The sequence below is a fragment of the Bombus pyrosoma genome, linkage group LG1, assembly GCF_014825855.1.
Source record: "Bombus pyrosoma isolate SC7728 linkage group LG1, ASM1482585v1, whole genome shotgun sequence".
In the NCBI taxonomy this organism is placed as follows: Eukaryota; Metazoa; Arthropoda; class Insecta; order Hymenoptera; family Apidae; genus Bombus; species Bombus pyrosoma.
Genome location: NC_057770.1, coordinates 5,881,858 through 5,896,517, shown reverse-complemented (window position 1 = coordinate 5,896,517; position 14,660 = coordinate 5,881,858). Strand labels below are relative to the sequence as shown.

The window sequence follows — 14,660 nt, the reverse complement described above, 5'->3', positions numbered from 1 at the left end:
CTATTTTGCAGAAATTGTGTTACAACGAGCCACGCGCAGGAGGCCGTTAATTTATGAGCAAGTCGGTCGTTCCATGTATGTTAGTGCAGAGAAGATTACCGCTGCGGGATGTGAAAGTTATAACGGACTCTGAATGTCTGAATAAAGTTCGTCCATGATCGTTTATCCAATGTCTTCGCGAATCGCTGAAGTTTTATCGGTTGTCCTCGTTTCCTTCCCGAAAATGGCGTAACATAAAAAGGACGTGTAATCCCTGAAGATCCATTTATACTTCCATGGCGATGCTAATCACGCATACCCAAACCACTCGTCGTATTCACGTGCATCCGAAGACAAATTTATTCCCCCAGACCGGTCGACCTCTGATTGATGGCGAACGAAAGAGTACGAAGAAAATGGAGGAATTACTTCGCTTCGAAATGCATAGGAAACAGCAGAGGCCTTCGGGCTCACGTTAGCTCGATTTCCTCGCGGCTGCAAAATGAAACTCGCCACCGATGTTAACTTATTTACACGATGGTCTGCGGAGCCGCGAAAGAAATTGGTTAGTCGCACGAAACAAAGCGCTAATTCGCATGTTAGCTGCGTGTTCGTCGGATTACAAGCTCGTACGAAGCGGAGGCTCGTGGCGAGACGCTAATTCAGCGCGGTGAGCTTTCGTAGCAGGCGGCATACAAAATGCAACCAGGAACCGTTTCTCTTCCCCAAATGCTGGCGCGACGCGCCTTTTCAAATTTCTCGTCCCCGTTAAGGGTATAATTTATTCGAATATCCAGAGAATTCGGACAGCGTGGAAAGGCGTCATCGTCGAAACGCTGACCCAGCGGACACGCACGTTTCGCAAGGATAGATTTCCCCTCGAAAACCGATTTTCTACCACGCAGAAATTTAGCTCCGCTTATTCGAATCGACCGAGTTCTCGCAACAACGGATATACCTTGCAGATTTCTACACGTCCATGGCGTCCTTCGCGACTAGTTAACATCGGGGAACAAATATCACGGGATTAACACAGTTACAGTTTGCGGACGAACGCGATATCCGGGTTTTGTAACGAGGTAAATTCTTCATGGATGACGGCATTTACATATAGCCCAATTAATATTCGGTGGAGTAGTTTATCCGAAGCTGGTGGTCCATCCAGGCGAAAGATGTTCACCAGGGAAACGACGGTCAATCGCGACGATGACTGTACGCCAGTACGCTCGAGTGAGCCGCAACTTGACCGACCGGTTCAAGTCCAATTAATGACGTAACAAACGTGCCATCAAAATCCACTGCCACTAAATTTGCTCCTCGTGCGACGTAATTAACGACGAGAATCGGTGTTTGCTCGATACTCGAGCAAACACTGATCTACGCTTTAATTGAACCTATTCCGACCGTCGCAAGTTTGCCGCTAAAACGCGCGTTACTATGGAGGATTCTTTTTTGCCATCGTCGAACCAATTTTCTTTCGACCATCGATTCGTTTACCTGTAGATTTCCATGAAAAAGAATATTCCTGTATATCGTTAGTTTCATTTTTCCCAGCTTTTTGTCGTATCTCGATTAACGGGACCATGTTGAGTCGCTTATTAGCATGATACACGCCGGATTCGTCGTTCATCGGCGATATGCAGTTCCACGCCGGTGACGAAAATGAATTAACGGTGTGCCGAAAATAAATGACGCGCCGTGTTTCATCCTGTCTTTCCGAGCATTCGATAAAAAATGCAACGAGAGTCGTTTTAAAACTGGGAAAAAGTGCATGGCTGCCTCGGGCGACGGACGCATAAAACGGTACATAGTCGCGTCGAGTGTTCACGCAAAAATCCAACAAACCTGGTTTGCATGGTCGCCAGTCGTGAAATAAAAACGGGATCGCCTTAACGAGCTATAAAAATCGCCGCGATCATCAACCCTTTCCCTTATTACCTCGATCCTTGTCGGATTAATCGTAAGAAAACGAGCGTTAAAATTCAATGGAATTCTGCTATAAGTTTGTACGCAGTCGACGGTGCTTTTGAAAATTGTGTCACGTAGAGAATTGTGTTTCAGTTACGAGATTTCGAAACTTTGCGAGCGAAACTCCAGAAATCGATACGTTTTCCCATGCGTTACTTTCTTCCATTCTCTCCGCGGACTACATCGCTTGTAAGAAAAGTTTTCATAAAAGATCGGAAAGATTTTTGCTGCGATTACTGCAAGATACGGTTGCAGGTAGAAGAATGCGCATTTGACGCACCACTGACGAAATCCTGCTGAAATTATTCAACTAACAGCGCGCTATTGCGTGTTCGATAATCATATGAGGGACATAACGAAGTTGCGACGCGGCGGTGTCGTAAAGGCGATGGTAATAAAAGAAACGGGACGAAACCGATGAAAAGAGGGTTGCGTCTCACGGCCCAGAATATATTAACGTGCATGCACGCGTCGTACATACATACGCGCGTGTACGCGTGCACCACTCGAACGACCGGCGCGTTGCGACGCACGTGGAAGCACGTACGAGACGACGGCCTCGTAATTACAAGCTGACTCCATAATAGGATTTTCGGCGGTTTTAGCACGAGTACCACCGCTAAGAAGAACGATGCTTATCGTTGCGAACGCGCCCCGTTGATTGCGGCGAACATGACGCGCCTGTGCACCTGCAACTCGCTGACACGAGTGCTTATACGTAGTTTGTTTGATGAGTCGTGGATTTTTTAAAGCCGCGTACTTTGTTCGTTTACAAAGTTGAGACGAAAGTTGGTCGACGTTACGACGCGATACGAAAGTGATACGACTGAAAAATTCAAGCTCCGGGAAAAGTTGCACGGGAGAAATGTGTTTAAAAATTAGTATTTCATGCTATTTCGCGAAATTTAGAATTGCGCTTTCGTACCATTTTCTATTATTCTACCGCGAACATTTAATTTTATAAAACACTGAGAATTTTTATTTCGATCCTGATTTAAATATAAATTCGAGCGTTTCAATTCTGCAAAACTTTTGAAACGTTTCATTTTAATCACGATTCTGTTAATTTGTTTAATCAGTTATCGTTTATTCTCGTACGGTACCGAAGAAACATTAAAATGCCGCGTAAAGCTGAGTTTCTAGGGAAATGAGCGTCGGTTATTATGCAACTCTTACACATACGTGGGGAATTAACCCGACGCCAAGATCGAGTAACGATAATCCTAGGAAAACCGATTATCTAACCTGCGCGGTTGAAAATACAGCGAGGTATTTAATAAACGTAAAATGCAGACCGCGGTTCGATGGAAAAATTAGAAAGTACGCGAGACCCCGGGTCTAATAGTCGCGGCGACGGTGATTTACAGCGTTGATTATTGCTGGCGAAAAGAAGCCCGTAAATCATGGCCGCGTCTCGCGTGCGCTTATTGCGCGCCTCCAGGAATTTCCGCTCGAATTTAAGGGCCGCATGATCGACGCGACAAATAGTACCACCTCGTCTCCTGTTTTCTAGCCAAGATCGAAGTGGATGGTTGAAGGAACGTAATCGATTTGCCTGGCCGTTTATTAGTCGCCACATGGAAAACGCGTGTTGGAATTAACATTTATAATCCGAATTTATCGATAAGCGTGATGGCAGGTGATTCGCAGTCGGCGCACGTGCGAACGCGACGACTACGTGATCGCATTACTTCCGCGGAAAAAAATGTGGAAAAAATTCGGACGAGCCGGTGTGGTCCGACCAACCAGCCGGATATTTGGTGAAATATTGAAATTTTGTTTTGAATTCGGTAGCCGCCGGTTTACATTGGCGCCGACTCTTCCGCACTGCAATTTTGTTACCTTTCGCTCGTGGCTCGACGAGTTGCCTAATGTTCTGCTATCGGTGCCGCGACTTATTTTTACCGACATTTAAAACGATGTATTCTCTATCGAACGACTAATTGGATAAATCGGTTCAATTCTATTTAATCTAATTTATTTATTAATTAATCAGCAAAGATCTCTTTTACAAGAAGGTGATGTACAATAAGTTGAATACACGTGTCAGGATGATACAGTCGCTGTGGGACAGTAAGCAAACATGTGTATAAGTACGCTATAGTAAAGCTATAATACTAGTGCACCGCTCGGGTTAGCTGAGGGTACACAGGCCGGTTAACACAGATCTCTTTCTGAGATTGCTGCTTGAGGTGGAAGACAAGATGATATTATTGCGTAAAGCTTCGCCTAACTCACTTATACGGGCAATGATGTTTACGTGGGCAAATCTAGGGGAGAAGGACGGAGGGTGAAATAAAGAGAGACGTCCAGAGAAGTAGAACGACGAGTGTATGTGCCAAGGCTAAGCGACCGTGAACAATCGACAAATCAATTTAGGATTCTCACTGTCGTAGAAAAATAACCTCGTCAACCGATCACCTGATTGCGGATGGCGATTAAATTTTATATTCTGCGGCGATAGATGCGTAGTTGTTGGCAGCCGAACGTAAAAGCAAAAGGAGCCTTGGAAGATATGAGACATCGGTTCGAAATTCTTGCGGAATTTAGACGGAGGATCGTAACGACGTCGAGGAGAAGAAAACGAGAAAGAAATGGAGTGGTAGCATCTGGCCAGGGTAAGAAAACGGGCAAAGCACAGTCGACGACATCGGCTAGAAATGTAAATATGTTTTCCTTGGACGCGATGTCGAGTAATTATTCAGCATGCTAGCGAGAAAAGATCTCATACAGCGGTATCTTTTCCGACGATGTTCTTGCTCGAGAGACTCGCAAGATATTCCAGGAGCTGAACCACGACTCTCGTCCCTTCGTTTCCTCCCTTTTGCGGCCCTTTCTTTTCTTCCTACTCCCTTTTGCTCTTGAGACCCCGGGAAAACCTGTTGTTAAAGCCGAGAGTGAAGTTGCAAATTGAAGATGAATTCAATTTCTCGTAACTTACGCTTGAACATTCTCCTCTAGTTGAACCGCCACTTCGACAACGCTTTTTGCTGTCTTGCTCGCGGATTTTCGTCTAGAAAATTACGCAAACGGTGCTCTCCGGATCGGGATGCGAAACGGTGATAGTTATTCGTACAGTATACAGTTGCCTAATTTCATGTTTCTTGGCACGCGTACTAGTTCCGCGAAATTTGACGATACGAAATTTTTGTTAACGACGTCGATAAAGATCGCGTATAAAATAGCTTGTGCTAGCAGACACGTTTCCGCCTTCACGCCTCACCAAACGGAAATATAATTTCGTTGGAAATCGTTGATCGTTGTAATCGTGGTAACGCGATTACAGTTTAGGAAGAAATGAAATCTCTCAATTAATTCGCATATTAAGGACGTGAAATCGGCAGGACGCGATGCCCGCTTCGCATCTAATTCGCGAGCAAATCGTTGAATTTCAAAGCAGCTGCCACTCGTTAAAGCCGTATTAACGGCGAGGAAAGAACGATCGCGAGGCAGAGTGTGCCTGCGCGAGAATTTCAATAATTCCGCGCGGCCACGCTTTTTGTATGCGCGAACGATGCCCCCGCTGTAACGAATCGAACAATTTGCCGTGCATAATTTTCAGGTTGTCAGAGGAAAAATTATGATATTTATGAAAAATAACGAGTTTCGCTGTCGTTCACCGTTCTTTATCGCCGGTAAAACAAATGACACCTGCAATTATCGTGTTTTGTTCGAAAACGTGTAATTTTATCTTCATCGATAGCGACGTTTTCCCATTTTTTATAATAAAATCCAACGGCAAGCCGCCTATCCACTGTTCGAGTTTTGTATCCTCGCAGTACATCCATCGTCCGTAGTTCCAAGAACAGAATAATTCGTGGAAAGTTCCTCAAGAACCGTTCGACCAAGCCGGTTACGCGGAAGCGTCCGCAAGGCTGTGGCAGGCTAGGAGCAGCCCTTCTCCCTATCACGTGACGATACGCATCATTAAAATTCATAAGGCGACTCGCCCATTCCCACTTTAGCACCCCACGGGCTGAACGAGCCGCGCATCATATATTTATAGACGCCCTCGAATGCACACATGCATCTCAGACACCTTATGCAAGCCGGTCGATTTCGGTGCGCACTTATCCGCAGCCGGATATCCAGCCGGTTTCCGCGAAAATTCCGTTTCCTCTGGCTTCTACCTTCGATATATTGCGTCGAACCGTCGAACTCCGTCGTCGCTTATTCTATGCATGAAATATATCCTTTTATTATTAGAATCGATTTGACAACGAGTTAACATACAGCAGAGCATACAGAAGGATGGCGCGTTTATCCCTACGTGTAATCTATCAACGAGGTAGCTTCTAGAGACGAGCGATTCTTCGATCGAAACTGTGTTCAAGCTCGTAAGTTGGTTACCGCGTTAGTTATTTATCGGCGCTGTCAGCATCGATGACGTGGAGTTTGCGTAGATTATACGATATCGCGATGTCGTCGTCCCGCAGCGACGCGTCTACGAGATGACGGGAGTGCACTCACGGCGCGCCTATGAATCTTGCATAGGCCGCATGCGTATACGCATGAAATAGGAAGGAGGCCGTATTCCCTTTCCGCGTGTCGGTACGATGACAAATTGTGGCCTGGGTACACGCTAGATAGCACAGGCACTCCGACCAATGGGAATAAATCAAATTTCGCGGTACAACGTATGAACGGCCTTCGGTAAAATTTACGTACGATCGATCTTCGAATGCGTTCGCTCCCTGCAACGGACCTCTTGTTACCTTAAAGAAGCAGCGACGAATACGCTGTACGTGAAAGCGTCCGCTGCGATGCAAAGATTTAAGAGGCGGCTGACGCGACGGTTAACCGCGGCACTAATCAACTTTATTAACGCGCTAATTGATTTATTCTAGAAAGCAACGTCTCAACGTCGTGGATCGCGCGTAATTCTTATTCCGCGCGCCTGCGTGTGCCAGATGAGGCACGCTAAGTTGAAACCAGTAATCGGTCTACTAATCTCCGATAAAATTACCACGCTGAGGAATTTAGCCGAGCGGTGGTTAAACGTTCTTCCTAGCTCTCTCCTTTCACTTACTTGGACCTTCCTCGAGAAAATTAACGCGTTACAGTTCCAGAGAGTCAACTTTCATCGTCCGCGGCTCACGCACGTTATGTAAATATCGCGGAAATCGTTGACATTCTGAGAAAACGTACTCGCGAATAACTATGCTCGGTAGATTCGAGTAGCGGTATAATTTATAAGAAGCTGATAAATAAAGCGTGGTTGTCTGACGTCGCGAGCAAGTAGCTCGGACACACGAACGAAGGTGGTCGTGGAAAAAGCGCCGAAAAAGAGACGGGAACTTTTCGGAAGTTATAAGCGGATCAGCGTCGTTAATCATTCCTTGGCCACGCTATAGGCGCATACATTATTCAGAAGCGTCCCGACGCCAACTATGCATAACTTTTGTCCATGTTCACGCGCCTCTTTCTTCAGATAGAGTTAGGATACGATCGCGAGGGTGAAAAAGCCAGTGTCACAGAGTGACAGTCATCCTCCTTTGCCCTTTCCAAATTGCTTCGAATTCCAGTAATAGGCGTACGAAAAAAACTCACAGAAAGTTTTATACTTACATTACGAATGACAGAAAAGAACTGCGAGTACAAAGGTGCACCGGCTTGCGAGAAATGAGATCTCCCTAATAACGATGCAGCAGTATCTCTGTAGTTGTTCAAAGATGCTTGCGATTCAAAGATAGAAACTGTGGAAAGAAAGCGTTTCAAAACTCTCTTCTACATGTTATAATCAGAAAAATAATGAAATTGTTGGTCGGAGAAGACGTAGCGGAAAATTCTCGAAGGATTGATCGATCGATCGTTAAAAAGTTGTCGCGTTTTCGCAGCGGTGGATGAGGCACGTGCACGCTGTGGTATGCAAGGGGTGACGCACACCCCTGAGGGTGCGTCAGCACACGCGTAGGCGTACTTAGCACCCCGACTGTGTAAGACCACTCGACCGGCACGTACCGGATCCTTCAGACGTACCTACACGCCAGTAAATTATCGCCCAACCGTATGTACGGGGAAGTACGCTGCTCTCGTTGTTTTACACTCTCTCTTTCCAGCCAGTTTTCTTCCTTCGCAGTCGTGCAGTCGTCCAGCATTCATGCTCCCGTGCGATTTCCTCCACGCCGTACATCCCGCTCTGCCACGACCCATGGCCTCGCTTTTCTCTTTGTTCTTTCGCGCTTTCCAACGTCCCTCTCCTTGTCCATGGCACCACCCGCGCGATAAAAACGAGATTTACGGATTATACCCGTGGTTTCTCTCTCGTTCTATCTCTCTCTCTCTCTCTCTGTTTTTTTTCTTTATCTTCTTGACAAGATGAATTTTGCATTCTTCCTACTGTTTTCTCGCGGTTTCCACGCGTGGTTTCATTAAGACCGGTTAATTTTTTAGTCCGCGTCATACCAAAACTCAGCTTTGTCGGAAAATAGGAGTAGCTGCATAATTTCTAGCAGATGTAGCATTTGCGCTTACGTTTCATCCTGGATTATTGAATTTAGTTATGAATTTATTAGGCTCGTCCCTCTTTCGTTCTCGGCCGACGACAATTTTAATTTTTCCATTGGATTGATAAGCGACCAAAAGCATTCGAATTTAAGAACGGATTTCTCCACGCGACCATCATCCGGTCGAGGTCAGCGTAAAAATAAAACTTATGGCGAAAACCGGAGGAGGTGGATAGGCGAAATCCGACAGTAAAGTCGAAAATCGACAGAGCGGAGCGTATATTTCATTGCCGGCGTGTGATTTTCAATCTCCGCCAATGTCCGTCCACGAGCTCCCCATAACCTTTCCTTTTCACGATCGGTCCGTTGCTGCTGTTGCTGCTACTGCTGCTGCCTTTGCCTCTCGAACAACGCTGGATAACTTTGAGCTTTGTAACTCGGCTGCGGAGCACGGCGTGCAATCGAATCGAACGCGAGACATTCGAAAAAATGGGAAAAAATGAATTGGTTGAACAGAACACGTAGGGAAACGTATTTCGAGATAATAAAAGTTTCTCTTTTTTTGCCTGCGAAAATTTGGACGAAATCTATACATGGAAACTGAATGTCTTCAATTTTTTAACACCTACGCTTTCGAAATTTTAAGCTCGGTATTATTCCCTTTTTCCGTTTCGCTGGAAGGAAATCTCGAGATATTGCCACGTAAATATTTAAAATCAAACCAAAGAATCGCTGTGGCTGTCTCAAAGTCGGAGGAGAGAGACGCTCGCTTCTTTGTAAATCGCGCTCCACTGGATTATGCTGGCAAATTGGTAAAAAGCGCGTTTCTCAAGTTCGTTTCTCGCCGAAGGAAATCCAGGGCAAACGTGAATGCAAGCTGAACGTTAACCCAGTCTCGCGTGTGTTTGGCGTGCGCGCCACCAGCCACGCCGCCGTCCGAGATTAAATTCGCCGCATCGGGAATAACTTTCGCTAACGTTGATTAACATACGCGAGAAGAAACTCGTCACTTTCTCCGCGGAAACACCCTTTGACACCGCTAATAACCATCCGAAGCCCTCGACACCGGTGTGAATTAAACAGACCCACCTTCTTATCTGGCATTGATTAAGTCCGGAACGTTCCGTCTTCTCGCGCTTCCTTGAATTATTCATGCGTTCTTTAGCTAGGCTTGAGAATAGGTTACATCGATTTCTGGCGGCAAGTCGCCGAGTGAAGATGATGAGTTAGTCGAGTTACCTATGTTCCTTCGTATCTCTTGAAAGTGTAACTGGCGCGAGATTTATCTGCCAGAATCAATTCGAAAAGGTTGGAAATGGCAAAGAGTTGGAGGAAGAGTTCTTGAGTTCATGACGTTGGAAAACTACAGCAACGAGAAACGAAAGATAAACCAGCAAAGTCACGACACGTACTTCTTTTACACCCCCGTAGCTTGCAAAAGTCGAGGCAGACGGATCGAATTTTTCGGAGAAACCCGGGCAGAGTCCATGCAACAAACGTATAACCCAACGGTCGGCCGAGTCAGTGCTCGCTATAAATTCGCCGGATACGAAGCTTAAAGCTGGTATGCTGGAACTCACCAGAGACGGCCTGAGACTGCGTCCGATGCTCGACCAGACCGCACGACGACTCTTGTTTCTCGAACAGACTGCATTCTGGATATCTGTCAGAGGCACACCGCCGACGAAAATCGTCGTCGTCGACAGGCGAAACCATAATTTCATTGTCCACCGGCTGTGGAGCATCGCTCAGACCATTGGTGACGAATTTCCCGCTAAACGAAGCGGATGGAGATTTTACACGGAACTTTGAGAAACCTTTGGATAAATGAAGAGAATGTTTGAGAAGTTTGTTCGATGGTATACCGATGTAGAACGCTTGTTGTACAGTCGCTAGGAATCCATACGGAGCTCGAAACAAGTTTGCGTCTCGATGAGGCTGAGTTTCAGGTTTAAAGGCTTCCCTGTAACTTCGACTTTGGGATGCGTTGTCGGTGAAATAGTGGAATGCTTTAGAAATGGCGAAATGATGGAGCAAGAAGTTTCACGATACTACGATAAAATAAATATATTTCGTTTTTGCGAAGTGGAAAGAACAGGGTCGTAGAAAAAGCTTGGTTCATCATGTTCGAATTGTTCCTTTCTTCAGCACGAGAGCCCATCCTCCAAGTTACCCGCCGTGCCACTTTTATTTCACCTTCGGTTTCGTATTTCCTTTTGCTTCGTTTCCTCTCTAATTCGTCTAGAGCCCAAGAGCCATGGTACCGTGTGTGCCATTAACCCAAATAATTCTAGAGAGCAGCTTCCCTCTTCTCGAATTCTTCGCTCTTCAGTCTCCTTCGACCTTTCCTCTTTCTTGCCAAACAGCTGAACCATTAGATACCCTGTGAGACAAATGACGAATACTTTTAAACCAGGTATTTGTTAAACATTTTTAATTTTACCCTCCTCACTTTCAATCAGATAGTTCCGTAACGTCGCGTACTATCGAAATAAGAAGATTGACATAAATCGATAAAACACACGAGTTACCTTTCTGTCTTGTATTCGAAGATGAATCTTTATATAAATTATATCGTTGCGCTTTATATAATTCCGACCACGTTGTACATGACATAAATCTGTCCAGCTCGGGTATCATCTTGACAAGACTCCATTGTAACTCGTCATTTCGCGAAACCGCGAATGTACTTTATCTCGAAATCCGATTATTTAACGTCATCAATGGTACGTATTATATTTAATTTAAGTTCTCGATACAAGACTTCCATTAAACTATCCCGTCTGATCTCGTTTCATTTTTCCCGCTATCTTCGTGTATATCGATATTAAATTTGGGAAACAGCTTGAAAGTACTTGACGTGCTGGTGACTTCTACATTTTTTATTTTATTTTTCTATTCTTATTTTAAACTCCGCGATGGTTGCCATGATTGAAAATTGAGATTATTAGCGGAAACGGAAGCCGAAAGCTCCTAAGGAGTCGATACGAATTCGTCTGTTTGTCTATTTTTATCGTACGTCGTGCGTTATAATTGCGTGACATTGACGCGATACTGGCAATAATTATATCTATCTATGTATAATTGCTTCTAAGCATAGCAGTGATCTAATCGTATTTGCAACGGAATTTCGTCGAGCTTAGCGAACAGAAACGTACACGAATTCCGCTTCTCTAATTTTCAGACGAATCGATTAATCTATTGTTACGCGTTTCGCTGCCACCTTGAACAAACCAACGTGTGATGATAACTCTTAGTCTCTATTTTGTTCCGAGAGTTTTCGAGTTTCAATTAAGCAAGTTAACCACGTTACGAGAAAGACATTTGCCGTGGAGATTATCGGTTTTTAAAGTGTTATTAGCCGGTTTTTAAAATGGCAAACGATAACGATGTTTTAATTAAATTCGCTGGCCAAAAGAGCGAACGCAATGTCCCATTGACGCTGGCCTTTCGATACGGGTTTTAAGGGTGCAATTAATGATATTCGATTTGATTTCCATCGGTAAACATTTCGTTATTGGCAATTGTTGTTAGCGAGCGAAAGGAAATTATCCGGCGATTAAACTTTCAGCCGGACATTTTCACCCATTTTATCCAAAACTACCGACCGTTTCCATAATTATAAAACTGCCTCGCTTACCAACTAATGCTTGATTAATTTGTTATGCAGTTCGCGTAAACGGTATTAACGTGACGTTCGATCCAGTCACGCAGCTTTCCAACTTTACCTAAAGTATTATTGTTTCGTACGGTATTTTGAAATACTTGGTACCTGACGCGTAGCTAAATTCGCAAATTCGTTCGATCGCCGGTCGAGCATCGGCTAGGAAGTTTCGTTGCTTCGGCTCGGTCGAGTTGTCGCCCGTTCCAGTTACAAATCACGGTTGGCCGAGGCCAGAAGTGGCGTCAGACGATCGCGGTTACACAGACCAGCTCGTGTGACCTGTTTGAAAAGCGATCGAGCGCTAAAACAAGTCCGATCTCCTCCTCTTTTTTTTTTTCGGCCATCAGAGGGGAACGTACGAGGGAAACTTTACGCGAGCTCTCGGCAATTGACTTTCGAACTCGAACGCGTTTACTTGAGAACAGTTAGCAGACTTTACCCTTGCTCTGCCCTTTCTTTACTTTTGCCCTGTAAAGTTCGGCCACTGTAGCGTATTTCGACGATTTTCTCCGAGATCCCACCTCCCGTCAAGGGATTACTAGGAACCTCTAAGATTTTCTTCGTAACAGTGGCTTTGCGGTTAATACGATAGTATTGCACGTCTATTTTTCTGTGTTTCAGCACTGCCTGTCACGATTCTTGGACCCAGCTGCGGTTGTCCCCGATGTTCGGTTGCATCTGCCCAAACAATCACATAAAAAGACGCTGCGACAGGATCTTCTCGATGGTGAATCACAATCCGTGCGTTGGTGAGTATGAAATCGAGCCTGTTTTTAAACGCAACTAACTTTTCTCTACATTCGTATGTATATCTCTATGTGTACGTGTGAACGTGATACGTTATACGCAGGCATCTGTAACAGTGCGTACACACGAGATTTATTACTCGCTTCTCTCGATTATTATTCTCTGTTTCGTTGTGTCGACTGAACCCGTGTCAATTATATTTTGGTAATCTTGAATGAACGAGTATACGTGGTAACGTTGGTTAATCGTAACTATTACTTTAGCGCACCCTTGTGGAAGACGATTGTTGATGTTGTGAAGTAAACGTGTGTATTGTTCCTTTTTCTTTTTCCTTTTATGTACATGACACTCTACAAATTCACTTTTACTTTACCGTCCGTTTCGTTGCGAGGTTCGACTGCCCGTCTCCCTTGTTTACCTGTTTGTCTGTATCTTGTTACCGAAGTACTCTGTTCTAGTCTGTTACCTTTTCTTCGATCGATGTGTGTGTACGCTGCGGATAACGAAATCAACGCTGTCGATCTTGGATTGAAACGCGATGAATTTTTCCGCTCTGACGAATGCCAACGTAATGCCAATCGAATAATAAATACCAAATTATATTGTACACAATTAGCTACGAATTATCGACATCCGCACAAGTACAGCTTCCGTGGCCCACTTGTAACCAGGTCGTAAGTTCATTTTCGCCAAAACAACCACCAGGAAGCAACTAAAATGCGACTACGGTGAGAAGTTTCGTCGTAAACAAGCCCCAAAAACCAGAGATAGTCTCAAAGATGCCTTCCGGCCTCGTTATTTTTCCCCGTTGCGTCGACGTCGAAGGAAAAGGTACGAGGAAAGGCTCGACGGAGCAATTACTCTCAGCGATACCACGGTGTTTAAGGCTCGTGGGACGACGTTATAGCCTCCTTCGGATAAGCTCCTTTCTCCTTAATTAACCAAAGGCCACCGGTATCGAGATGTAGATAAGGATTTCATCGCGTGGCAGGCTCGACCTTAATTTCACTGAAATCCCGTTCCCTTCCAGCAACATCTCTTCTTCCATACCTTCGAGTCTAATGACACTCGACTGGTTATTTTTAGCCTCTCCTTTCATCGCTTCGCCCGTGAAAATATGTCTCCTTTTATCCTCGATTACGATCAACGTCGACAGATCGAAGATCGTCGTTGCGATAAGACGCGGCGTCGGCCCTTTCGATCCAATTCTCGATTCATCTTTCTATTCAAGATTCGATGGTAATTCGCTATTGGAATTCGGGTAATTTGCTAAAGTTTCCGATGAAAAGGAACTCTCGTATTAACTTGTAAAACTGCAAAACTCTCGTTCGTCCACGATGGACAGCGTGACAATTCGCGATTCTTAAAACATCGCGAATAAGCAAAGGATTACATTTTAGTGCGTTACTACGTAAGTACACCAGTCACACGAGGCGCATGTGCGACCTGCAAGCGTTTGTTTTCTTTCCTTTATAAGTGTGCGTTTGGCCGAGCGAGAACTGATTTTCCTTTGCTGACAATTAGATGAACGAGCGTGATCGGTGCGCAATCAATTTTCTACGTTTCAGCCTCGAGGAGTCGAGCTGCGAGTCGCCACGCAGCCTGCCGTCGAATAAACCGGTGCTACTCTTTACGGCAAATCACGGACGCGATTTCCTCCACGAATTTACCTGGATTCGCGTTCTGAGAATTCGCGTCGACCGATTGATAAACAGAAATCGAAGCTTCCGCGAGCATCTCGGTACCACTTCCTTTCTTAAATAGGAAAGGAGAGCAAACGGAAGGTTAGCGTTCTGTTCCGCTTTATTTTCCAGGTTTTATTTATACGATCGAGCATCTCGGCAAATCGAATAAAT

General features: G+C 45.0%; 1 protein-coding gene and 1 long non-coding RNA gene across 5 annotated transcripts in view; one reads left to right on the top strand and one right to left on the bottom strand.

The window, feature by feature from the left end:
- The window catches only part of LOC122565641, a 225,797-nt gene that overhangs the window by 162,145 nt on the left and 48,992 nt on the right, over window positions 1-14,660 (top strand). For all 4 annotated transcript variants that reach the window (XR_006316226.1, XR_006316227.1, XM_043721828.1 and 1 more), the window contains one exon: window positions 12,679-12,806. Coding sequence is in view for 2 of the 4 variants with exons in the window: in XM_043721828.1 (XP_043577763.1) it covers window positions 12,679-12,806 (128 nt within the window). In the remaining 2 variants the exon portion in view is untranslated. The remainder of the gene's footprint in view (window positions 1-12,678; window positions 12,807-14,660) is intronic.
- LOC122565784 lies at window positions 3,909-5,665 on the bottom strand. Its single transcript, XR_006316271.1, has 2 exons — window positions 4,889-5,665; window positions 3,909-4,826 (listed from the first exon to the last, which is right to left on the bottom strand). It is a non-coding gene; the product is annotated as an uncharacterized LOC122565784 (long non-coding RNA).